The sequence below is a fragment of the Caloenas nicobarica genome, chromosome Z, assembly GCF_036013445.1.
Source record: "Caloenas nicobarica isolate bCalNic1 chromosome Z, bCalNic1.hap1, whole genome shotgun sequence".
NCBI lineage: Eukaryota > Metazoa > Chordata > Aves > Columbiformes > Columbidae > Caloenas > Caloenas nicobarica.
Window position 1 is genome coordinate 104593067 of NC_088284.1, and position 24724 is coordinate 104617790.

Consider the following 24724-nt stretch of genomic DNA (forward strand, 5'->3'; position numbering starts at 1 on the left):
CTGGTTTTCTGTGAAAGGAATAACTTTATTCCATTGACCAGGAATCCCAAGACTGTTCATCAAGACTGTCTGTTTTTCCAGTGCCAAATGTCTACGTATTCATCGGACAACATCTCCCCGAATGCTCACAGGCAGGCTGGGGCTGCTCCTCACTGAACATTTTGTAAGCTGTATAAAAACATTTTCATCCAAAAAGATTGGCAGTAAAAATTACAACATAGAAATGCATCACAATTTACACAAAAACTAGTTTTGTTGAACTCTATTTTCCAAAAAATAATCTTCAGCAGGTTCAAATGACAGCAGCTGGAAACAAAAATAATTGACCAAGTATCATCTTATTGCAAATTATAACCACTGACTTTGTACAAGCGTGAGCAGAACCATGAAAAAGTTTGTATTGGTTTCAAGTATACAGCGGTGATGAGCCATCAGGATGCAATTCTCATTATGAACGCTTCTCTAGGCCTGCGGTAATTGAGGACGTTGTTTCCATAGGAAATAACAGGAACCTGAAGTGAGAAGTGGTGCCAACCCATAGGAACGTTACCAGCTTCTTCCATCGCCATCACCGCTGTGTACTGACTTCTCCTGATGATTTATGGCCCGAAGTGTTAGGGATGGGGGAAAAGGGAGAAAGGGGTATCCCGTAAGAAATGATTTATTCAACATTAATTTAAAACATCACATTTTAAAATGTCCCGGCACATTATCAGAAACACCTACAAAATGCTAACTCTGCCGTGTCTATGAAGACATCGTTTGGAAAAGGAAGCGAGAGATTCGCTACGATGCCACTCTTACTTCTTCACACGTGCAACTCGTGACAACGGTTCTCTTAACCCGCAATAAGTTATAAAGCTGTACAGCTGAAATCAGATCGGATGTTTACTCCCAACAGTGAAATGACTGGTTAATTTTAATATTAGTGCACAACAGTGAAAAGCTGTCTGCTGCTTCTTGTTTCGGCAACAGTATGTAAAAAAGAAAAAAAAAAAAAAAGGCACTTTTTGGCTGGTTGTGCCTTTAACTTGGCAAATTCGTCTATTCTGGAGGTACCCAGGCACTCCTTAAGATGTCCCCCATTTCTGTGCATGTTTGTTTATATAATTTTTTTTTTAAAGTAAGGCAGAATCCATAAATAAAGGCAAAAAGCAGTGCAGAAAACGTGACAAACGCAAAATGTACAAAAGATGAAGAGTTAGTTGGCACAAAAGAAGCCTGTATCCAGAGCCAGAAATCACTGAACTGCACTTGACATGGAGAACAAAACTGTGCTCAAACCATCCCAACTGGTTTCCAGTGGTTTATGAGCAAATCAAGAGTTGTGATATTTTTAAACATTGCCTGGTCAAGTGAAAATACAAACAAAGCCAAATCATTCTTTCCCCATGTGAAAATCACTGTAAAATCTGCACAGTAGTGTTCCCAACTCAAGGAATTATTCATCATATACAACCAATACCAACTTTCTCAGTGATTTCAAAGCACAAGCAAGTGATTGCAAATCACATGATTGAGACTACATTTTATTCAATATGTCTCCAAAGGTTAAAAAAAATTTAATGAGTAAAACTGTAACAGAATTCCATCTTAAAGTGCTTTTTCTTTCTTTTAAACTACTCATTAACTTTTTTTTTAAATCCACCAACATCCTTTAATAATAAACACTTGCATACCTAGAGAGCAAAGCTCTTATTGCCCTTCCCAATTGTCTGTGGTTTTTGAGGAGTACCAGAAAAGATGACCCATTCCAGATCTCCTTGACCAAACCATTCTGTAAGGAATCTCTCCTTACAGAGAAATCTTCTCATAAAGACCTTTACAACTTGGCAGGGAGACATATTAAATACAGAAAGTCCTTATGTAAACCCATTCTTTAACTAATATTTTACAATGAAATGTAAGTCATCACACATCTTTACAGAAATTTGAATATTCCTATTCAATATTATCAGAAAGATTAAAAATTTGCCCTCCATACATAAGGGCAATCCATTTTTTTTCCTGTATAAAAACCAAAAGATTTTTTTTTTTGCAGCATCACAGAAAAGCAACAGTTTTACATTCACTCATTTAATGTTCACATAAAAATTCAACCACTAGCATTTGTGTATTTGATAAAATCTTCTTGACAAACTGTTTTTGGTGTCTGGACTTTCATAAGCTACTGCAGGCGAAGATGCAGTTTTCTAGAATATTTATTGATCTGAAGCCTTCGTGGCTAAAAAAAAAAAAATGCTTTTGGCTTTCAGGGAAACAACCTCCTCCAGCATCGCCTCTGACCCTGTAAAGCCACTTCTCTTCCAGACTCTTGTAACGGCGTAAGAACGGGACTCCAGTTTCAGTAGGTACCAGGCATTAAATGTTTGTGTTGATCTGTTCCTGCGTCCATAGGATCCTCTACGGGTCAACATCATCAAGGTCACTTTTAGGCTCACCGATCATCATAGGAGACTCTGAGCCCTTCAATACACACAAGGAGAGAGAGAAAAACGTGGCAAGTTGCTTTTGCAAGGTGCACAACTGATCTAAATTCAGCAATGGTTCTGACCCCAGCCCCAGGAACGAGATAACAGAGCAACGCAACAGAAGATAAACATGCCGTTATTTGTTGTTACCTGCTGCAGATGTCTCTCTCCATTCTCGTTGGCTGGACTACTTTCTGACCCGTTACTGCTTCCAGACTGATCCTTCTCGTTCAGCAAGGCTGTGGCATAGGCCAGCGTGTCCTGAGTTGAAAACAGTCCAAGACAGTGTCAGGGGCCATGGAGATAACCTTTATTTCATAATATCTCTCTTTTTTTAAAAAGTTGATTCTGAAACAATACAGCTGCTGTAGTGAGATAGCTGAGTCACCACAGCTAATTGTGAGGTATTGACTAATATCATTCATGGCTTGGTTTTTTTAGGTACAACCACACAGTCTAGGCTTCTAAAAGAAGAACGGTCTTAAGTGCACTGGAATATGCTAAGTTGCCAAAACCAAAGACGCTAACTGAAAAGCAAAAAAAAAAAGGAAACAAAACAAGTTTAACATCGTCTCCCAAGACTGACACATACCTGTGCTGAAATAGTGCGCTGGAAGGTTTTTGCAGTTGATGTTTCATTGGACACGTTACTCTGTGGAGCCCAATAATGTTCAGACATCTGCATAAAAAGCCAAGAAAGCCATAAAATTGTCATAGGGGTTTTAGATGTGTAAAGCCTCATCCACTTGTAATGGTAAGTGAACTAACAAGTCTGGAACAAGCTTCCTGAATCCTTTGGCAATGAGCTGGAGATCTGAGGCACAGACAAGGATGCACTTTTAATGTGGCCAGAACAGTCAGAGAGGTTATTGTCCCTCAGCTGAAAACCAGCAGCCAACTTCCTGTAGTGGTGGATTCGAGGTTTACACGAGCCAGTACCAAATAAAAACGGGTACAGCAGGACTACCCAGACCTGTCAGTTCACTGTGGCAACAAGTCGTGCCAGCTGTGCTGCCAGTATCCCACTAAACCTGTTTCCAATACGGGTTCCCGTGTCTGACATCTGCCTGGCAGCAGCTGTCTGGCCAGAAAGGAGCCTGGAGCTGGGATGCTGTTGTGTTGTACGTGCAGGGCTGGGAGACCAAGCATAACCATGCTTGGCTAGAGGGAAACCTGAGACAATTCTTCTGAGCTTTAAGTTTCCAAAGTGTCCTTGGGTATTTAATAAAGATGCGTTAGCCAACCTACGTTAAGTTTAGAGGGAAGAACAAAAACTACACGTGTGGGAGGAAGAATATAGCTGTCAACAGCTATGTTTTGTGCAAAGCTGCAATGATTTGGTAAGGAATCCACTCATTTATGGATTCTCTCACATCACACACAGGCAAACTGCTTTTTTAAAAAAGTGAAACCTTCTAACAGGAATATAGTGGCACTGAAAGCTTCCCACATGGCCAGGAATAATCACTACGACCATTCACTCGGTTTTACTCACTGTACACGCATCTATGCCTGAAACACATGGGGGCCTATTGAAGTTCTTGCATGTATCAGATTTAGCTGCACACAAACTATTCTTGTAAAAAAGAAAGTAGCTTGTATTTTGTCTTTAGTGTCATCTCAGAGAGCCATACAGAGCATAGAGATTTCATAATTCTCACTTTAAACATAAAGTAACAGCCAAATTACCTTCTTCTGTAGCCACTGCACAGCCCAACTCCAGTGGTGAGAATTCTCCTTGAAATAATCTTTTGCAGTAGGACACCTTGGAAATCGAAATTATTTTCATTAGTTACAAACACAGCATTCTGGCAAACTGAAAAAAATCTGAAGACTTCTCTCTCTTTGCGCTGCTGCCCTGTGTATGCACTGTAAGCACTGCAAACTCTGACTTAAACTGTACAACCCTGTTATTAACTGATTTAGCAAGAGTAAAGTTTACACAAAGTCTACTACACAGATTCACGTATTTCAGAACTATGCTTTATCAGGACATATGCCAACTTCTAAAACAAACAGAATTTAGGAATCAATACATTGCAAAAATCTGGGACAGCTTCCTTATGTTTTTGGTGGTCCCAGTGCCAGGCTCCTGCCCTACAGAATGCAGCTGACCTTTGCCTTTATAAACAGCAATTACCAGTTGTTATATGAGAAATCTAACGGAGGTACTAATCAGTAACAATTTAACTTCATACTGACACAGGTACTGTCAAGACCTTTGAGCACCACTTATATCACAGTAACAAAAGGTAAAGTTGACCAAAAGTATAAAGAATAGTAGCATAAAGAGTCACAGAGGGGCCTAAGGTAGGGATGACATTAAACTCCGAAACCTGTATTACTCACTTCTGAGCCAAAGTAACAAGGAACTTGACACACTGGTAACAGCGGCTGCTGTCCACATGGTTGCTGTGGTGCATCAGGGCTGTGGGGACAAACACATGGATTAAAGAACACAATTCAGATTCCTGTGCACCAGCCAGGCTGAAAACACAGCAAAGATGCAGCTGAAATTTTAACTTAGGTGGTAGAAGTTATTTCTACAGATGTTAGCGCGAGTATGTGGGTTAAACACACTGCTGTACTGCTAGGAGTTTTGAGTAATTCCACAACTCTGTTGGATTAAAAATAGATCAAAGCGAAAATGCAGTAATTCTTTCAAATGTGGTACCTGAATTTTAAACAGTCTTCTCCTAATGCAGTTATTTTCCCTCTATAATCCATTCTATGTTAGATAATCACTATGGTTACATCTATCTGAAGGAAAAAAGGATTGTTTGAAACCCCCACAAATGGACCAGATCACCAGCTTCTGCCTGGACCAAAATTTGCAAAGCTAGGAGAATGTTTAAAGCTGCTTCACACACCCAAATACAGTGGAATTCAACAGCCACCAAACTCTTCTATGGGACATTTGGGCAAAACCCCAGGCCATTCCAACCAGGAAGTTTTCTATGGCATAAATTCCCACATCTTTTAACAAATTTCTTTGAGGAAAAGCACAAAGATTTTCACAGGGCTTCCACAATCAGATTTGCTACTCAAAAACTGCTCTGTCCTTAGCAGTTATTGAAGAACACTGCAGCGAAACCCCTAAAGTTGGCAAATACTCACCAGGGAACTGCAAATTGCCAGTTTTTCTACCGTTGAAGCACAGCAGATGATTAAAATTACAGCACTGGTGTACTGCAAATTATGCACGAACACCCTACTGAGGACCACAGAAAACTACTATTTGACTAATTTTTCTCCGAGAAAAAAAATCAGCAATGTGAGGGTCAGGTCACGGTCCACATGCAGTGAGGCTGGGTGCTGTTCTATGCTGTTGTAAGGCAGCTCCAAAGTAAAACTACAGCTTTCACTCCCAGAACTCAGCAGTTCTTGAAGCCTTTAACGTAAAAATCCAATTGAATAATTGCAGCTCTCCTCTGTAGAGGATAAAAAGGTCATGTATTGCCCAAGTTACAGGATAGAATTGGTCCAAGTGGGACCAATTTATCCAGAAATAAAATATCCACTTAGCTATTCTCTGCTGCACATTATCTTCTATCAGTCATACACAGAAACTACTAAACAGCAGAGCACTGAAGTGTAAGAGAGAAATAAAGAACAAAGCTAAACATTCCTTCTCACTAAACAGAATCCAAAATGACTTAAGGTGAAAGTCACAGTCTGAAGCAGCTCCTCACCCAAACAGCTACGACAAGGATGCTCAAGCTGCACTAACTCAGAGGTGCTGTCTGAGCACCGTGTGGTTACCCCACATTTCTCTTGCACACAAAGCCTCTTCTCTGATTCATATCCACAAAGCTCTCATTGCTTCTGGGACTTTTCTGTTGCTTTTGAATGCTTTAGCAACTTCAGTAAAGTTTCTGTATCAAATGGATTCACTGACTGCTGTTGTTGGAGATAATTAATTTTTCAAAGTTAGATTCCTTTCCAGTTTGCTGTAACAATAACATTCTAATGTTTATTTTGGATTTTCTTGGAGCATTTTTATGGGTGGTGGTGGCTAAGTCAAACGTGTCAAGTTGTTTTCCCTGAGAAATAACAACAGTTTAGAAGGATTAGAAACTAGGAGATGACATGAACCATCATCAACATAAGGGTCAGTATGATACAGGAGCATTCACCAACTGGCTTACTTGCCTATTAATCCATTTTCAGTTTCAAAGGCAAATTTGATGCGGTCTACTTGTAATGGGTCTTCAATAACCTGTTAGAAAAGAAAAAGGTCAATGTAATTAAGTTGTGTGGAATGGAACGGTTTTATCCACCTCAACATGAAAAACAAATAACACTTGTGAAGCTTCATATATCACCAGATTATCAAGACAGCAGGTCAAAAATTAATAAAAACTCCAAATTGAAGATTAAAAGATACGTGGATGTTTAAAATTAGCCACGCAGTTATTTTTTTTCATTCTGCATCGACACAAAATCCATCCTGTACAAGTCTTTACTCTTCACCTACCAGTATCTCATGGAGTAACTGGAATATGTTTTTCAGTTCATGAGGTGGAGCAGTTTCCAGCTGAGTCTGCATGTAAGAAAAATGAAGTTACTTAGTAAAATATGCTGATGATGCAAAAATTACAAGACAACTTTACAGATTTTTGAAAATGTGTTGTTTTAAACAGTAAAAGCCTAAAATAATCTCCCAACTCCCCAACGCCTCCCCAGTCCAACAATCTGTACTGCTTGTTCTGCACATCCCAGTGTCATTGTAACCCACGAGTCTCAGTATGACCCAAGTCTAGAAGAAACACACGAAAATTAGATTCCCTACCTTGATGAAGTGTAGCACAGTAAAGGAGAAGTGCTCATTACAAAAGCAGCAGTACACCACCATCTCAATGAGAATCGACAGAGATCCAGTCAGCTCTCGTAACGCATACATCACCTAATGGAAAAGTGTAAACAATTTCAGACACCGCCATACAATTATTTTTAAGTTTGTAACAGAATGTTAGCCTCTTCCAGGAAGGAGGCAGCTTTTTCTCCCAGCACCTTCACAGTCCAGTGAGCTGAACCTCTGCCCTCCTGACCCACCACCAAGGGTCTGGTCAAGCACGATCCATTAGGTCAGAACGATTCAAGGCAGCACCTCCAGCTGACGTGGTAACTGATTGCATGGGCCCTTGAAAAATGTGTTCAACTGCCTTTGCTAACTTTCTAAACTCTCAAACCAGATCCCTAAGTGTAGGGATACACTAGAATAAGAAGGGGTCAAGAAGAAACCAAAGGTGCCTTCTTGTTTAGGCTCAAAACAGTAACCTCATACCCCCCAGCTGGCTGCTTTTTAATATGAGGTGTTTTTCATGAAAGGATACTACAAAGAAATCACATCAGAGCAGCTTTTAGGTTTAAGCAGGGCAGAATTTAGAACAGATACCTCCATTAAGTAGGGTTTTCCCTCAGACAGGAATAACAAGGCTTCCACTTCTTCATGGAGCATCAAAAGTGGACCTGAAGTGGTGATGCTTAGAGGTGGACGCTGCTTAAAAAGACCAGGAGCTATAACAGCAAATACAAAAACAATCCACTAATAAATTAGTTCGTTCTACACACCTCGAAGACACTGCTGCTCATCTGGCACCTTGTCACCTCTAATGACATTCATCTCAACTAGCTTATAGCTCGTATGCTGCCACTCTGAGTAATGATCTCTTGCACACTGAAGTGTCATCTACTTTAGTGACAACATAGGCAAATGAACTGCAAGAAGATCAAAGCAAAATGTTCATATTTACTATCAGTACTTTGAGCTTTAGTTTCATTCCCAATCACTGTTGCACATTCATCATATTCAGAACGTTTATCGTTCTTCTTTTACTTCATGATTTTTGACTGCCTCTAACTCTAAACAGAAATCAAGTCATTATTTTAAAAAGACAACTTTAAATTCCTCTCCCAGTAAACTGAAGATCTCAACTTGTTACTTTATATCTTTATTTGGATATTTCTGTCTCTTGTAAGAAGTATCTAGGAGAGTATTTCATTGCTTGTTATTCAGTAGCTCAGTCTAAATACTCCCCTTGAGATTAGCAAAAGGCATAACAAATCTAAGCAAAATATTAATACAGCCTATTTGGTTGTGAGTCTGTTCCAGCCAACAACGACACAGCCTGATTCGCTCACATGAAGAAAGACCTTTTAAGCATATGGGGGAGGAGGAGAAGGCACAATAATATTAATATAAAGATTTCCCCCCTCCCCAAGTGCCTGTAATACCTTCTGTTTGCCACAGCCTCTTGGTACATTTACAGCCAGAGAAAAAGTAATCAAACATATGTGAACCATTGCTGCCTTAAATTAAAGGTTATTGTATTTTCCTCACTGATATTAAGTTACTCCCAGGGAAAGTATCTGAAATGTAAAGTCACCAAAAGGCAAAAACCGCAATTCTTACCAACATTCCTTTGTGAAGAGACATCAGAATGCAAAACCAGCAGTGCTACAGTATTGTGAAGATATCCAAACTCACGTGCTTGTGCTGAACTCCACCTGCGATTCTGCTTGAGCCAAATGAGAGATTTAATTAACTTTTGATTCGTTAATTTAGTTAACTTCTGTTAGGTCAAAACAAAACAATGTCCTTAACAGTCCATCACAGTGTTCTAATTACTTTGAAGTTGGTAGAAAATTTTGTTATTATCAAAACCAGGATGCTCACTTCTGCCAAAACAGCCATTTCCACTCTACTCATCTGTAGATTAAGACTTGCATGAAGCTTGCAGAATAATCCAATGATTCATCTATCCTACCACATGAAAAGTATTTATCCAGAATTTGAACATCATAAAAAACCCACGGGGATAGAAAAACTACAGCACAACACATGCTACATAAACTTTACCTGATTATTTTGCCGGTTGGGGCCAAGGAGAAAGTTGATCATGTGCCTCAGAGCAGAGTGTCTGAGAAGAAGACTGCAAGCCCTTATACCCTGCTGTTCAGACAACAATAAAAAGTTACATTTCTGTGCTGGTAAAGAGTTAGTGCTCTAGGAAATAAAAAGTGAAATGCAAGGGCTAAGCACTGCATTTGCTATTCTTAAAAAATTAATCGTGCAGATCAATAAGGTACACCTCTAAAAAGCTGTCTCATATAAACCAGATCGGAATTAGCATATGCAAAATAACTGTCCTATAAAAAGAAAAAAAGAATAGAGAAACCATACTGGGGTGAACAGTCCAGTCAGTTTTATATATATACACACGCACACACACATATATTTTTAAGAACAGTCAAGAACACCCCCACAAAACAGAAGCCCAAAATGCAAACTCTGGGTATGGCATCTTCAACTGGCATACTTTGCTGCTATATTTTTGTGTTATTTTATCCTAAGCCAGTGTTCAAAGCCATTTCCTTTTCTGAAAAAAAAAGAAAAAAGAAACAAACAAACAAAAAAACCCCCCAAAAAGCCCACACATTCTGGAAGAGTTTCACTGTGTTGCTTAGACCTCCTATGAGTATGGATGACTGGCTGCTTTACTACTGTCCTTTGAAATAGAATGAAAAAATAATGGCTTCTTACCTTCTGCACAAAGTTATTGAATAGCAAAAAGTACTGAGCACAGTTTTTACAGTTTTCAGGTACATCTTTATCCAGAAGAGCAAGTAGCACCTCCAACAGTTGATGTAGACTTTTTAACTGTGAAAAAATTATTAACTTGAATGTAAAGAGTTGTCTACTGCCTAAAAACCGTAAGTGTTTCATATATCAGAGTTAAGGTATAGTTAACAAAATCATTTGTGTGGTCAGATAGATTTGCTGTGACGAGTATCAACACCTAACACAGGATTGCAGCCTTTCCATTTTTAATTCTTCTGAATGAATGCTGCATATATACTAAAGAGAAAAGTCACGAAAGTGTTAGCGTGTAGGTGACTTACTCAAAGAAGTGGAACTCAGTTACATAACCTTGCAATATTTTTAAAGCAAATCAAATTACTCCTCAGGCTGATGTTCAAATGTTCCAGTTGTTACAGTAACGCAAAATGAATGAGATGTCACTCAAGGTCTCATACTAGCATACTATCACACTAAACTATGCAAAAAATGATGTTAGAGTTCAGTTCGCATCAGAGCACACTACAGGTATACACACCAGTATATAATGTATTACATCTCAGTTAAAAGATAGCAACTCATAGCCAATATAAATTAACCAGAAACTATATTTGTAAATGTTCATCTCCCTACTATTGTTTTCAGCTTGTAGGACCTCATAAAAACCTTTCCTTAAAGCTCTACACATGACAAACCTTCTCAACAGAAGCCTATAGAATCGTAGTGCCTTCCATCCATGACACTGGATGAAAAAGGATAGATCCCAGAAACTGGATAGAAAAAAATATTCTATTGCATCAAATATTAACATTTGATGTTAAAAAAAAAATTCAGGTTAAACAAGACTTGGACATTTAAAAGTGTCCAAGCCCCCACTGAGAACTGACAGCAGGAACATGCCAGAACACAGATAACACTTCTGTCCCAGTTATCTTAACAGAAATGATTTGGTATCCCAAGGGAAACAGGTAAATCTCAAACATTCTACAAATGACTCCTTTTCACACATTTCCTGTTGGGTTTTCCTAGAATATTAAGATCAGCGAAATGTAACAAAGCTGCACTTCCAAGCTTACTTGCCGAGATTTTCTAATAGAAAATTAAACCTTTAACAATAACCACTCTCTGGAACAAGATAAATCACTTACTACTGCTATAGGCTTCTGAGTGAGGAAGGAGAATCAGTTAAAAAATAAGCTGATCTCTGGAATCAGAAAAACATAATAAATCTAAGAAAACACTGTTTCCAAACTATTAAAAGAATATGCGATACTAGTTTATAAAACGATTTGAAATCAGGCAGAATTGTTTGTAAGTAATACTTCAAACTTAAAATTCTGAGAATTACAGCAGCATGGTCCCTGCCAGGGTAGGAACAGACGAGCATTGACCTATTCAAGAAATGAAGAGCTACAAGCACCATCAAGACGAGGGCATTTCACTCTGTTATTTACAAACCACAGGGTGTTGTCTGCAAATACAGCAAGAACCTTTTGGTAGGGACAACCAGCAGGCTGGGGGGTGAGGAGGTGACACCAACCTTCTCCTGATAAAGCAAGGCACTGTCAAGGGTTTTTTCAAGAATAGTGGCTACAGCAACTCGCACCTCTCGCACGCTGCACTCCAGGAGGAAAGTCCTGGAAGATAAAAGGCGAAGCTGCAAAGAGAACTGGAATCAACGGGTACACACAGTTACTCTGATTAAGTGTGGTGTTTACTGTGGTGTTTGTTATTTTAAAAATGAGAACCATCCAGATACTACTTGTACTTCTGTGGATAAGCTTTAACTTAGTTTCCTGCACTCCTGCTTGTAGCTACTAAGGCCTATAGTATTACTTTATATTTATTCATCCAAGTAACAACAAAGCTAAAACTAAGAGCTATCATAGGATCCTGTCTTTCAATGCAACTTCAAAGATAAAATTTTCTTTACATTGACACACCTCTCTAAGTGTGTCAGTCCTCCAAGTATGTGTCTTGGGTGTTTTCAAAACATCTATCAGCTGATCTTGAGCTTGGCAAGAAAAACTCTTTCCAGTTTATCTGTGATCTTTGTCAGGTAAGTATTTAACTTACCTTATCCCAAACACTTTGACCACGTTCTCCTTTCCCACCACTTGCAGGAGTGACCAGACACAAACATATTCCAAGGCACTCCACTGAATTAAACATCTGCATCCTCCTCCACATACACTGCACTATTTTATGAGATTTTCAGAATTACTCAGAAAGCTGCACAATCATAGAAAATACTAGAAATAAAAACTTAAGTGATTATCTAGAGTGTCTGTTTCAAGAATGTGCACAGTCGGCTCTTTGGGAATACATCAGTATAGGTCAGATCATGTTATTAGGAAGCCTTATCCACACGAGACACAAAACACCTAAGACAGAATTACCATCACTTACTTGACAAGCTCCCGGCCCTCTGGCCCGACGAAATATTCAACTAACCACTGACAAGCATCGATGCTTTTGGATAGCAGTGCATCTATGGTGGCAATCCATTCTTCCGTGTCAGCCCTTTAACAACACAGGGACAACTGTCAGTAAGGAAAGAGAAAAAACACCTCCAAAACCTAAGCTGTGTTTCTTGTTTGCCCAATATAAAGAATTTTGAGTTTAATTGAACATACATCAGATGTCTTAAGTAGTATTTTGGAACAACTTGCTGCCTTTACATCTATTAAAGCCTTTCCATGCCCAATCCACTACCACTGAAATAACAGACAGCCAGGAGAGGCAGCAAACTGTCAGGTTATACATGACCCTCCTTCCCCTCTCAGATTTCTTTGTGATGGGATTTCAGTGCAAAGCAGAAATGTGCTGCTACTCCAGCGAATGTCCACGCTACCTGCAGTATTTCAAGGTGCTATAGGTACAACAAGCAGGAAAATATGTTGTTACAGTACCCAGAACAAGGCCTTACCTGAGTTTCTTCTTGGTTCGGAGATAGGTTTGGAAGAGGAATTGGAGTGCCAGTTGTAAGCTCACCTTTGCCATGCACGGGTAATAAGGATGCTTTACCTTAGTCTGAAAGAGATGGCAAATTTACTTCAGAGCAGAAGTGTGCCTGCAGCACACATGCCTTCTTTTAAACAGATCAACATGTTTCATTCAAGTAGCTTACTTCATTTGGATAAAATAAAACAAAGCATTTTTCTGTGCTAAAAAACAGTCTCCAGTACTGATGATGTTACTTAACAAATAGCTAAAACAGGAACAAACTTGCTGTAAGGCCCACTAGATCTGTGGATTTAATACATTTAATAAATGCTGGCTTGCTTATTATTCCATTTAGAAAAACTTGATTAGTAAACTGTATTTCCAAAGAAAGTATCAACTTGGAGGTGACTAACACCAATTTTTGGATCTTCCATATAAGGAGGAATTTCTGCCCCTCTAGAGCGGGGCATCAAACTCATTTTCACCACAGGCCACATCAGCCTTGCGGTTGCCTTCCAAGGGCCGAATGTAATTTTAGGACTGGATCAATGTAACTACTCCTACATACAGTCCTAAAATTACGTTCGGCCCTTGGAAGGCAACCGCTAGGCTGATGTGGTCCCCGGTGAAAATTAGTTTGACACCCCTGTTCTAGAGCTTAATTCGCATTGATACAAAAACACGTATGCTATTTCACAAATTTTACTAAGGCACAATGATATTTCTCCCACTACTAGAACAGGAGGCTGGAGTCTGCTTTGAGACAGATGTTATCAGCGTGAAAAATTATTGGAGACAATGAGTTGCTCAGCTGGAAAAATCATGTCAACTCTTCTCTTCCAGTTTTCCCAGTTGTGACCCAAATAGCTTCTGTGGCCCTTTCTACCCAGCACATTCTGAAATACTCTAGAATGAAAATCTAGGTACTTACAGCATTCAGTGAAGCTAATGACAGAACAAAACTGAAGTAGTCACTACTGTAGACATCCCTGTTCTTCATAAATTTCAAGTTTTCATCTCTCACCATCTGTACAAGGCAAAAATATTGAAATGTTGTCAAAGTACATTTCTCTAACTAAAATTGCATGTTTTATGTATGTATGCGTAGTGTTTAAAAGCCAGTGTCAGATCAGCAAGATGTTATGTTCAGAAGGCCAAATATATGCAAGATTATACCCTCTCCTGTACAGACCAGAGCTGCAAGCCTGCAGACCAAGATGTTCCTCTGTGCCAGCGAATATCCATGTTCTACGACCCTGCCACTGCTCTGCCAAGGCCATCACACCTCCATTTTCTGTCCTGACTTGCAAACTCACCTTCAACGTCCATGTTTTCCCCTTTGAGATCACATTCAATATTACAGAAACTAACAGACATGAACGGATTGAAGCTGTTTGCTTCTCTTCTCCTCTTTCTACATTCTTGTGAAGTCAAGAACTCGAGGATGACTGTAATTTGCCATCATCTCCGTTACTCCTCAAGTGTACTTCAAATGAAGCATCTTCTCTGCTCTTGTCTCTCCCTGCTCGCATGCTGACTGCTGCTCATGTTCAACTAATTTGCATGCACTTTCTTCAAAGCAAAGAATGATGGGACAATTTTGTGAGAAGGGACAGCAAAACTTACAGTAGTGTATCCCTAAGCGACTTGTTAAGAACTTTACGTCAGAATCCAGAATTATTTTCTAGCTTTGCTTTCAAGAAGGTAATTACTTCAAGGCCACCTTCGAAGTCACTGCATTTCTCTTACCAGGTGCTTGAATTTCATATGAGTAGGATTTAGTTGCCACTGTCAGAGTGCTCTACCTGATATATCCGCACAGGCATCTTCTCTACAAAAAGTCCCTTTTTTTCTCCTTTTCGAACCAGCTTAGTCAAGATGGAAAGGCGATCACTGTTGGGCCTGTGGGGTCGAGGTGATGACTGGGGTGAAATTTCTGGTGAAGACGGAGCAGATCTGAAATATATAGAAGCTCCAGATGAATAATGAAATCCTGTGACAAACCTACAGTTCAAGCTTAAAATACCAGTACAGCCAGTATAATCTTAAGGCAAATTTAGATGACAGTCTAAATACTTTTTGAGGCTGTCAGTCAGCTTGAATGTCTTACTGCAATAGTGACAGCAGCATGGAAGGGGAGGTTGTGAAAGCAATAAAAGACTATTCACTAACCAGCTTAAAAAACAAAACAGAAAGGTGAGTATACTCCTTTGTCAAACAAGAATTATTAATTTCATAGCTCTGGAGATAAGGTCAAGATATCAAGAAAAGAGAAACCTTTACAGACACAAGAGGAACTTACAACGAGAGGTCCTCAGCTTCTTGCCGTACCACACTCACTCGACTTTTCTTTGGTAAGACCGGAGAGTTCTGATCAGACACTCTCTGGTAAAACAGCATGTAGGCGTTCCAGTAGCGCCGGCGCACGTCAGGATAAGGGTTCGCTGGTGGGAGAAAAGGCATTTGATTAAGGCTTCTGAAGATTTAGTACCTTTTTCATCCCTATAAGGAAGTGAAACTGGGTGTGCAAGTAATATACGCTGTGGCAGTATAAAGTCATTTGTCAGAGCAAAACATCAGTCTATGTTAGCAAATAACAAAAACCTGAATTCTAAAACCTTTTTGCAAAAAGCATATGTATTTTAAAAAATAATTATCATACGAAACAATTGAATATTGGTGGAAATGCTTTTGGAATTAATTCCTTAAAGTGTTGAAAAGTTTAACTATACCATGCCACACCATGTACTATGCACAGTCACAAGTCTAAAACAAGGCCTGTTTTGTGGCTTTTGTTTTTTTAAACTATTTAAACAACGTGCTATTTTATTTTTGAATCTCCTCTGCTACTAAGTCTACAAAGTGCTGAACAACAGTGAATATGGTTCAATTAATATTAGGCTACATACAAGCTGTTATGTTCTTCAGTAAACAGAAGGCTTTAGGAAAAAATTGCTTCAGAAGGATTATTAGACCAAATAAAGAAGATACAACAGACTGAGCTCTACCTCTCCCGAGAACCAGTATGAAACACAAAGCTACTGTGAATCAATCTGTTCTTCTCCTTACATTGATCATAGACTTTAGGTCTATACTCTCCACCAAAGCATTCATATTCCAAGGTTTCATCAGTCAAATCAAATTCTTCAACAACGGTGTCATTAAATTTATACCACTTTCCTTTTCCACATCCCCTGTGATCAAAACAGAATAGAAACACAACAAAGTTACTTGGTTGTCTAGTAAAAAAACAAAACCACCCTCAATATCCTTGAAATTACAACCCTGAAATCACCTTTGTTTTGACAGTAAATAGAAAGCTTAGTTCAATGTCAAAGTTATATTTAAAAAACGAGGTTGACTAGAAATATGAGAAGTGAGTCACCGGCAATGAAGCGTCATAGGAAGCCCTCAAACTGCAATACAGGTAGGCAAGAATTGCTGAAGCTTTTATAATATGGTGTCCCACATTATTGTCTTAACACTCACAATGTTGGGTGTTAAGAAAGGGAAGAGTGTTTCCGATAGAGCACTGAATGGCTCACTGGACCTTCCCAAAACAAGTAACATCTCTAGACCACTCTCAAAGTCCCCACACAAATCTTCCTGGCCGTTACCTCCTGTCCTTTATAAAGGAGTAGTAGTGCCCTGCGTGTGCCTGGCCGCTGTGAACAATCACACCAACGAGCTCATAGTTTTCTGTAGGGGCAACTTTCTTCCTCGGGGAGCCTCCGCCTCCTTGATCCGCGTTTCTACCATTGTCGCCCACTTCTGAGGACGAGTCCTGGCGAGCCATCCCTGACACTGTGTAAGGTTCCATGTTCAGCATCCAAGGAAACTGTTTGAAAATATATTTGGGATTAACCAAGAGATTATATTGTGTACGCGCTTAGTGTAATTTTATGAGCACTGTATTGATACTTCCCACGTTGGAAACACCAAAGGAAAATGTGGCACTTCAATTTTTTATCCTTATGACACAGAAGTTAAATAAAATGTTTTTTACAGAGGATTTTGCTCTTGCTTTCTGAAAGGATCTCAAGAATGCTGCAGACAAGGAAATCTCTAAGGAAAAATGTTTATTTTCTGTAGCATGACCATGTTGTAAGTGTACCATGTACCCAAAATTCCTGTATCAAAATGTGGGGAAAAGGAGGAACGAATAGGAAGCACTCCATGAGACAGCATGGGGGGGTGGTGCCAAAGAGAAAAAATTTGTCTTACCCTTATTTGTTCATCATATTTAATAGAACGTCCGCTCTCCCAATCAAAGCCAAATCTCATCAGGTGAATCACCAACAGGCTAGGTAAGACCTTAATGCATGTGCGCTTCACTGTAGTTCTCTTAAAAAGAAAAGACAGAGTATCACCTCTATCTATACGCCTCAAGCTTCTGTAGTGTTCTTCTACGGATGCACAATTCTCCAGCCACCTCGAACTGTTGTGAAGTACAGCGATGGGATAACTACGACATGTACAGATAATGTACTATTACAGGTATTAAAGAGTTTGTGCAGTGGGCTGGTATGTTACAGAACATTTTAACATCCTGCCATATGTCTAAGTGTTCAGTCTACAATACAAGTTACAGGGAACAAAGAATGTTATTGGCATGGATTTAACGTTTTGATTATATCTTCAATGTGGAAAGAGTAAGCAGTATCTAAGTGTGGCTTGTATGACCATGTAATGCTTAAGAAAATACCAAAGCTACAGCTGAATCTTCTTTCATATGCATTAAGAACCAATACCTTTTCTTTACACTTTTCACAGTAGTATGCGTTGCTTCCTTCCAGAACTTCTCCTCTAACAAACTGATCCAATGATATTTCCAGACTTTGACATGAAGTCACACCTAGGTTGAGAGCCATGAAGGCTTCCTCGCGCTCATACCTAAATACAAGGAGAAAAACAGTCAAGGCGTTGACAAAGTAGAACGTAGCCAACTTACATGAACAAGTCGCATACACATGTTTAGCAAATAATATTGCATTTGCCCCACAGTCATCAACAGCTGTGATGCTCACAAAGGCGTATGTCTCTACCTTCTTATGCTATTTTGACCTACATATATTTTAATAGTTATGAGAGTACATAACTTGGTAACTGAAGCACTAAATTTACCATTACCTGTGAGGACAGTCCTTGCAGATCTTCTGATCAGAGAAGATTCCTTGAAAAGTATTCTTAAATATTTGGTCTCTTCCTATTTTCTGTTGAAGATGTAAAGTGAGACATCAGTTGGATATATTGCGGAGTGGAAGACCAAGAAAGCAACAGGAATTTTAAACTTCTGGATACTATGTAGATTATAAAATAAGCTGAATGGCTCTCTGCCTTAATTTCTGAAGAACAAAGGAGAAAGAGAAAAAAAGTACCAAGGAGATGCATATAAACAAGGAAAAAAAATCCCTGAAGCTTTTACCTTGAGGTACTCATCCATTTGATCTATAAGACTGGTGAAGAACTCATAAGCATCCTGTTGTTCTCTAACATAAAGTTCCTTATTCCACATCTTGAAAATCTGTAAAAATAAGTATATATAAAAAGGTGGTCCATATACTCATCACTAAAGAAAGTGATTTTTAAAAGAAATTTGCTATTTTTACATTTTTTTACTTTTGAAGTAGGAATTGCATGATCTCTAGAAATTCTGCAATGAGCAAAGGCTGAATAAATGATTGTTAAGTAGGAAAGCTATACATTCTAAACAAAAATATATAATACCTTCCAGAAGTTCTCAGGTACATAATACTGTAGCTTGCTTTCCATCAAATGACCAAAAAGAGATTGAACTTGATAGAACACATTGTCATCTGGATTGTCTGTATCATCATCAATGGAAAGCAAGGCCTGGAAGCAAGGAAGGAAATAACCTTACTAAATTGGTTCTTGGCAAAGTTATTATTGTGAATTGTCATGACGCAACTTATATGTTTATTGTGTGTATATATTTACGCACGCACACATACATGCACAGGTTTATTTTTATTTAAACAATTCATTTACAAATGGTGCTAAGATGACCTTGCAGTTCAGGTGACAATAATTCCAAAAAGAGGATTTGACTGGATGTTGAATCAATTACCTCTGGGAGGCCAGGCTGCATATAGAGCTGCTGGAAGACGGCATTCATGTAACAAGTAGCCCCACCATTCTTCAGTCCCACAAATCCTGAAATGGAGCGACTATCCACTGGCGGAAGATACTGGAATAAATGACAAACCACATTTTTTGGTCCCAGTAAGTTATAAGAAGCACAAGACTCCAATAACATACTATAGCTCTTATAATCACCTTTATATGAGCTGTAAAGAGCAATTTAATGGAAATCCAGGAATATAAATTCTGAAAGATTGCAAGAGCACTATATTTGGTCATCTAGATATTTAACACTTTGCACAAATCTGTTAAAATGGCCTAAAATGTATGTAAATAGAATTGGCGATATTTAGGAAATACTTCTTTCTTATCCAGATAATAACTGACAAAGACTCACTGGAGTCTTTGCTTCCCTGGAAGATCAAATGTTTTTGCATTTATTCTTATCTCCTTCTCGTTATTTTAAATTGAAGACCATGGAAATTTCATGACTGGAGCAGTGAAGTAGGATCACACACAGCATTCCAAACCACACTAATACAAATCAAAAAAAGCTTCCTGCTTACATCAAACTCCTTGGTAAGTGCAGGGTCACACTGGTGGTGCATAGAAAGCAGCTCTTTTGTAATAAGCTGGAGATTGGAGGGTGAGCTATCAGCCAGCATTACTAACACTTCGTAAGCAGCTAATCGGCTGTCTGCTGTACTGCACCTAAAAAGAAAACCACATTTGAGATCTATTTTGTAGATGACTCAATTATTTCTAATTCAAGAAAGCCATAGTACTGAGAACAAGCTGATAATTAATGTTCAGAAGGAACACTAGCTGATAAAACACTCCTGAGAGACTGCAAAGTGCTATTTTTTTCTTTCTTGAGGACGGATAACAGGGAAGAATCGAATCGAAAGAGCAGCACCAGGAAATGCTCCTTTAAATAAGCCTCCCTTACTGACATGGAGACACCTGTTGCTAACATTCAGCAACAAGGAAAAGTGCGTGCCCTAAAAAGACAACACAGAATGGGTTGCACATCAGAGAACAAATAGAGAGATACTCTATCACTGTATCAATGCTGGACACATAATGACTTATTTACAGAGAGACAAGATTTGAAAGAGCTAGACCAGATAACTTGCTACAAGAGATGACCTTAGACCTAAGGTTTTTTCAGTGGATCACCAAACACACTGGCCCTTTCTTCTTAAGGCCAAAGAAAGGGCTTTATTTACTTTAAGCCAACAAAAAAGCACACTTGAGATAACTGCAATGGAGCAAAACACTGAGGCATAGCAAGTCACATTGAGTTCAGGGGTTGCTAAATGCTCCGCTGGAACCTTCTTTAGGGTTTGCGGAAAGGCAGTGAGGATGTACCTGGTCCAGCTCTAGCACCATCTAGTCAGTGTAATGTAAGAAATGCAGCTGCAGCAGCACAAAGCTCCACAGGAGCCAATTTACCCACCCTTCAGATATTGCACAGCAATAAGAGAAGGCAAGTGTGACAGGAAAGAGGAAGCCCACTCTTTTTTCCCCATTTGATATATTCTGGGCTATTATCAGTTATCTCAGGTGCAAGGAGACTGGCTCAGTGTTAGCTTTTTACAAAATACAGTTCTTTTGAAGGGAAAAAAAAATCACAGAACTTTTCAGATTCTCATTTACAAGGGGCTTGGAAAGTTAATTTGCTGCTCATACTCCAACTTAGCCAACTTCCCAAGCAATGATGGGCTAAAGGAGTGCTCTTTGGATTCATAAAATCAGCACCTGGTTGGGCTTGCAGTTCATTGATCTAACAAGGCACAGACTTTGGAAGTACAGAAAAGCAAATATTTTAGGCCACATAAAAACTTACAAAAATCTTATTTGGACACTTATGTAGGAAATGTAGAGAAGTGGAGGGATGCTCCAATATTGGTATTAAATACTAGCATCTGTAGCCCCAGTGTGACATTTGCATTCATGAGATTTTGGACAAAACCCAACATAAACAAAAAACCCCCTATTTTTACTTTGGATGAAAGTCTTGCTGACTGATTGCAGCAGTGCCTGCTGGCGAATGGCTATTCAGAATAATCCTGGATGCTCGGAAGAGGAAATCATCCAACAGTGGCTTAATCAAAGAGGAACCTGTAACAGAGTAATCCACAGGTACTGTTAAAGACTTATCACTGCACATGTCAGAAGGTGTTTCATAACAGCAAAATCACTTAACAGCACCATATCAACGAAAAAACATATCCAAATATTTTATCAAAGGTACAAAGGTACTCCCAAAATTACTCCTTATAGCTCTGTATCACTTCTACTGATGTATTAAAAAGTTTTCACATGTGCTGCCTATTCATCAAGTCATCAGTGCTATGCAGAATTCACACCAGTCCAGTCACTTCAGAGTAAAAAGCAACACTTACCAACCATTTCCTTCTCTGCCCCGCAAAGTGACAGGAGAGTCTTGATGAGCCTCAGGTGTCCTGCTAACAGGATGTTATCAGCTTCACTGGTCTCACACTCAGCTGTGCGGTTGGGTTCAAAATTGTCCAGCCAGGTGATCTCGTCTTCTAACATGGCAGCTGGGCTTATCTTTAGCTGCTCCATTTCTGATGCTGCAAGAGAAAAAGAAAACCCAGGAGGAAAAAAAAACAACCAAAAAAACCAAAAAAAACCAAACGATCAACAGCTCTGTAAGTGCAGAATATAGATACAAAGAATTTCAAACATTTTGATAATGGTCTGTTTTCCCCCACAATGTGCACAGAGCATGCCTTCCACAAAGAAACTCATCCCACTTTCCAAAAGCAGCGAGCTGTCTTGCTTACTGGACGCCAAGAACAGCCCATGCCAGGCATTAACACACTGGCAGGTCACATCGAGTTTGCGGTGGTGCAACCCCTCCATGAAGGCAATTCTACATCTTGTCTCCAGGAGGACATGCTTGGAAGCCGTGATCAGGATGACAAGTGTGCCTGTACATACTTACATGTGAGGTCATCCAATAACTGACATCTCAGGTCAAAATATTCTGTACACTGGGACAAAAGTCTGAAATAGGTACAAATAGAGGAAGGGTTTAGTTTAAAATCAGACGCTTTTTTCTAAGCAGTTGCTTTTAAGGCCTGTGTGCTCTGTCCATCTAATCCAAACCAGCACAGCTATCTAGCTATGCTTCTGCATGCACATGCTGCAGCTTTAAAACAATTCCTTCCCAACAGCTACTTCTGAATGTTGAGTAACATCTATTTCTGCTTTCTTACTTCACCTCATAAAAATTTTAGTTAATTATCAGACAATAAAAAAACATGTCTGAACTTCTCAAGTTTCTCCTCTATTCAGATTCCTCTTGAAATTGCTGTTTAAATTTACTGTTACATTCAACAACCTTTGGCCAGTCAGGGACAAGTTAACAGGACTGACAACTCCAGTCTTTACAGGTGTAATGGGCAACATAAGCAACAAGAAATCAGGTGAAGCCATGGGTCCAGACATCACTGAAAGGGCTGGAACCTTTAGAATTGGTTTCTGAACTGGATCTATGCAACACTACCAAATAAACTCAATGTGACTGTCACATATCCCATCACCTCTGCCTCACACAGGATTCCAGCCAGGTTCTGACTGTCACAACCACACCCTAGAAAGAGCAGGGACTGTTTGGCAACTACCACCTCCCAAATGGGAAGTCAAATAAGCTGAACTGTAAGAGTTCACAGAGGAAGAGGTGTACCTTGAGAATTCAGCCTTATTTTCTGTCAGTCTACACACTTCCAAAACTCTCCGGGGTGTGACAGACATCTACTTTTGACAGACTAGCGAGGTCCTAATCCCTTGTGTCTCAGAGCTTCCATGGCCCTGCTCATTTAAAAATGCGACAGATCTGCTGCCTCAGTCAACACACGTCTGACTTACCTCTGGTTGATTCCTCTCATGATGCTGGTTGGTGACCAAAGAGGCAGCTGGGCACCAAGAACAACACTCAGGAGAAACTGGTTTGGCTTTTGTACATCTGGGTGAGCTGACGTGTCGGTCTGGCTAAGGGTGTACAACTGGTCACAGGCAACACGACGAATCTGAAACAGTGGTATTGTCAAACACTAGCAGTGTTGCAAAAAATAAACTTCTGTTTTGCTAGAGATCTAACAGAAAAAAAACAGACATAAAAAAGACTAATAACTCTGCACCCCACAGCCAGGGTTTCTCTGTTTATATGGATTTAGCAATCCACATTCATTCCTGAGCTAAAAGATCTGATGCTTTATTAAACACAGATTATAAACTCAGATAAGGGGGAAAAGATGCAAAATATAGGAGATGCAATTAAATGAAGCAAGTGTGACTTGAAAATATCTAGATTTTAGAATATTCAGAATAATCAAATCAGAAAGAATTAATTTTAGGAGGGTTCTGACATTTGGAAGAATTTTTCAGAAGTTCAGAAGAGTCCATTAAATCTTACCCAAATCTTTCGAGATGAAAGTTACTTAGAACTTTCCCTAAAGTACTTGTTTTACAGAATGTGCCTCACCAAAATGAGAATATTTTCTTTAGACTAGCTACAGCACAGTTCTGTGCGCCTCATGGATTAAACAAGCCTAAAGAATGTAATACTTCAGCATTTTCTATCAACACATCACTAGATCCTGGAATTACTAACAATTATACAGACATTATTCATTCAAATACAAAGAACTGTGGGAATATTTGTAATGAACAATTTTATCTTCAGACCATATTAAATGGTCAAAGTGTACATATTTCAGAAATATAATAATAAAGAAGTTTTCAGAGAAAGACCCTCACCTCAGCACTTGGTGATCCGAGCAGTATGTCAATGATGAAATCAGCAACACAAGGCAAATTGTAAAAAGACCCTGGAACAGAAGAATACCAGGCTATCTTTTTTAAAATAATAATTTAAAATATGTCCGTTACAGTCTTGCATTAAAACACCATGGGACAGAGAACATTCTCCTGTCAATGCTGAAAAGCAGCGAGGGCTATTTGCACATTCCCCCATCACCAGAGACTGGCACTACCTTATAGCAGTGTTTTCCTTCTCCTTCCACCACCACTAATATTTACGCTTCATGTACACAAAGGTTCAAGTACTAAAACACTTGCTATGCAAACAGTAGCACTTACAGAACTACACACTTCAAAGCCAGTGCAAATATTTATATACAGGCAGTAAGTCAGCTTTCCCAAAACATTTCACTAAGGCATGGAACTACCCGCCTTGTTTCATGCCACCTGTTTTTCAGTCCCTGGAAAAAAAAAAAACCACCAAACCACAAACCAAAAAAACCAAACCAAACCACCTCTATTTTTAAACGAAATTTTATGGCATTAACGTGGGCTGTCTCAGCTTATAAAGCTAGAAATTTCTCCGGATTTTTTGTATTTGTCCGTATCCAAAAGCCATCCCCCACCTTACCTATTTTTCAGATAGTGAGTAATCCAATTCTATTTCCTACCTAGTTGCTGACTGCGTAGCTGAAGGCAGGTTACCAGGAGGGACAAGGCTTCTCCAGCAATCAGAGCATCCTTGGTGGACACAGACTGCTGTCGCACACAGATGCCAGCGTGCAGTGCGGTTGGCTCTCCTTCGCTTCCTGAACTGCAGTTACTTCCT

At 39.3% G+C, this 24724-nt stretch overlaps 1 protein-coding gene across 3 annotated transcripts in view; it reads right to left on the minus strand.

Moving 5' to 3' along the window:
• Positions 1-645: 645 nt before the first annotated feature.
• The window catches only part of USP24 (ubiquitin specific peptidase 24), a 62952-nt gene continuing 38873 nt past the window's right edge, over positions 646-24724 (minus strand). The window contains exons 35-67 of one of the 3 annotated variants that reach the window (XM_065655535.1): positions 24567-24722; positions 23893-23963; positions 23002-23162; positions 22076-22137; positions 21510-21701; positions 21108-21225; positions 19668-19812; positions 19088-19207; positions 18727-18852; positions 18425-18523; positions 18130-18212; positions 17751-17892; positions 17224-17343; positions 16617-16837; positions 16069-16193; positions 15302-15443; positions 14805-14955; positions 13931-14026; positions 12983-13086; positions 12463-12576; positions 11594-11690; positions 10018-10134; positions 9334-9423; positions 8887-8992; positions 7870-7991; positions 7264-7377; positions 6949-7014; positions 6624-6690; positions 4821-4899; positions 4161-4236; positions 3064-3150; positions 2622-2732; positions 646-2466 (exon numbers count right to left, since the gene is read on the minus strand). In XM_065655535.1, coding sequence (XP_065511607.1) covers positions 2404-2466; positions 2622-2732; positions 3064-3150; positions 4161-4236; positions 4821-4899; positions 6624-6690; positions 6949-7014; positions 7264-7377; positions 7870-7991; positions 8887-8992; positions 9334-9423; positions 10018-10134; positions 11594-11690; positions 12463-12576; positions 12983-13086; positions 13931-14026; positions 14805-14955; positions 15302-15443; positions 16069-16193; positions 16617-16837; positions 17224-17343; positions 17751-17892; positions 18130-18212; positions 18425-18523; positions 18727-18852; positions 19088-19207; positions 19668-19812; positions 21108-21225; positions 21510-21701; positions 22076-22137; positions 23002-23162; positions 23893-23963; positions 24567-24722 — 3743 coding nt within the window. In that variant the 3' untranslated portion in view covers positions 646-2403. Of the gene's footprint in view, positions 2467-2621; positions 2733-3063; positions 3151-4160; positions 4237-4820; positions 4900-6623; positions 6691-6948; positions 7015-7263; positions 7378-7869; positions 7992-8886; positions 8993-9333; positions 9427-10017; positions 10135-11593; positions 11691-12462; positions 12577-12982; positions 13087-13930; positions 14027-14804; positions 14956-15301; positions 15444-16068; positions 16194-16616; positions 16838-17223; positions 17344-17750; positions 17893-18129; positions 18213-18424; positions 18524-18726; positions 18853-19087; positions 19208-19667; positions 19813-21107; positions 21226-21509; positions 21702-22075; positions 22138-23001; positions 23163-23892; positions 23964-24566; positions 24723-24724 lie in introns of all 3 variants that reach the window. The other 2 variants (XM_065655533.1, XM_065655532.1) reach the window with 2 other exon arrangements.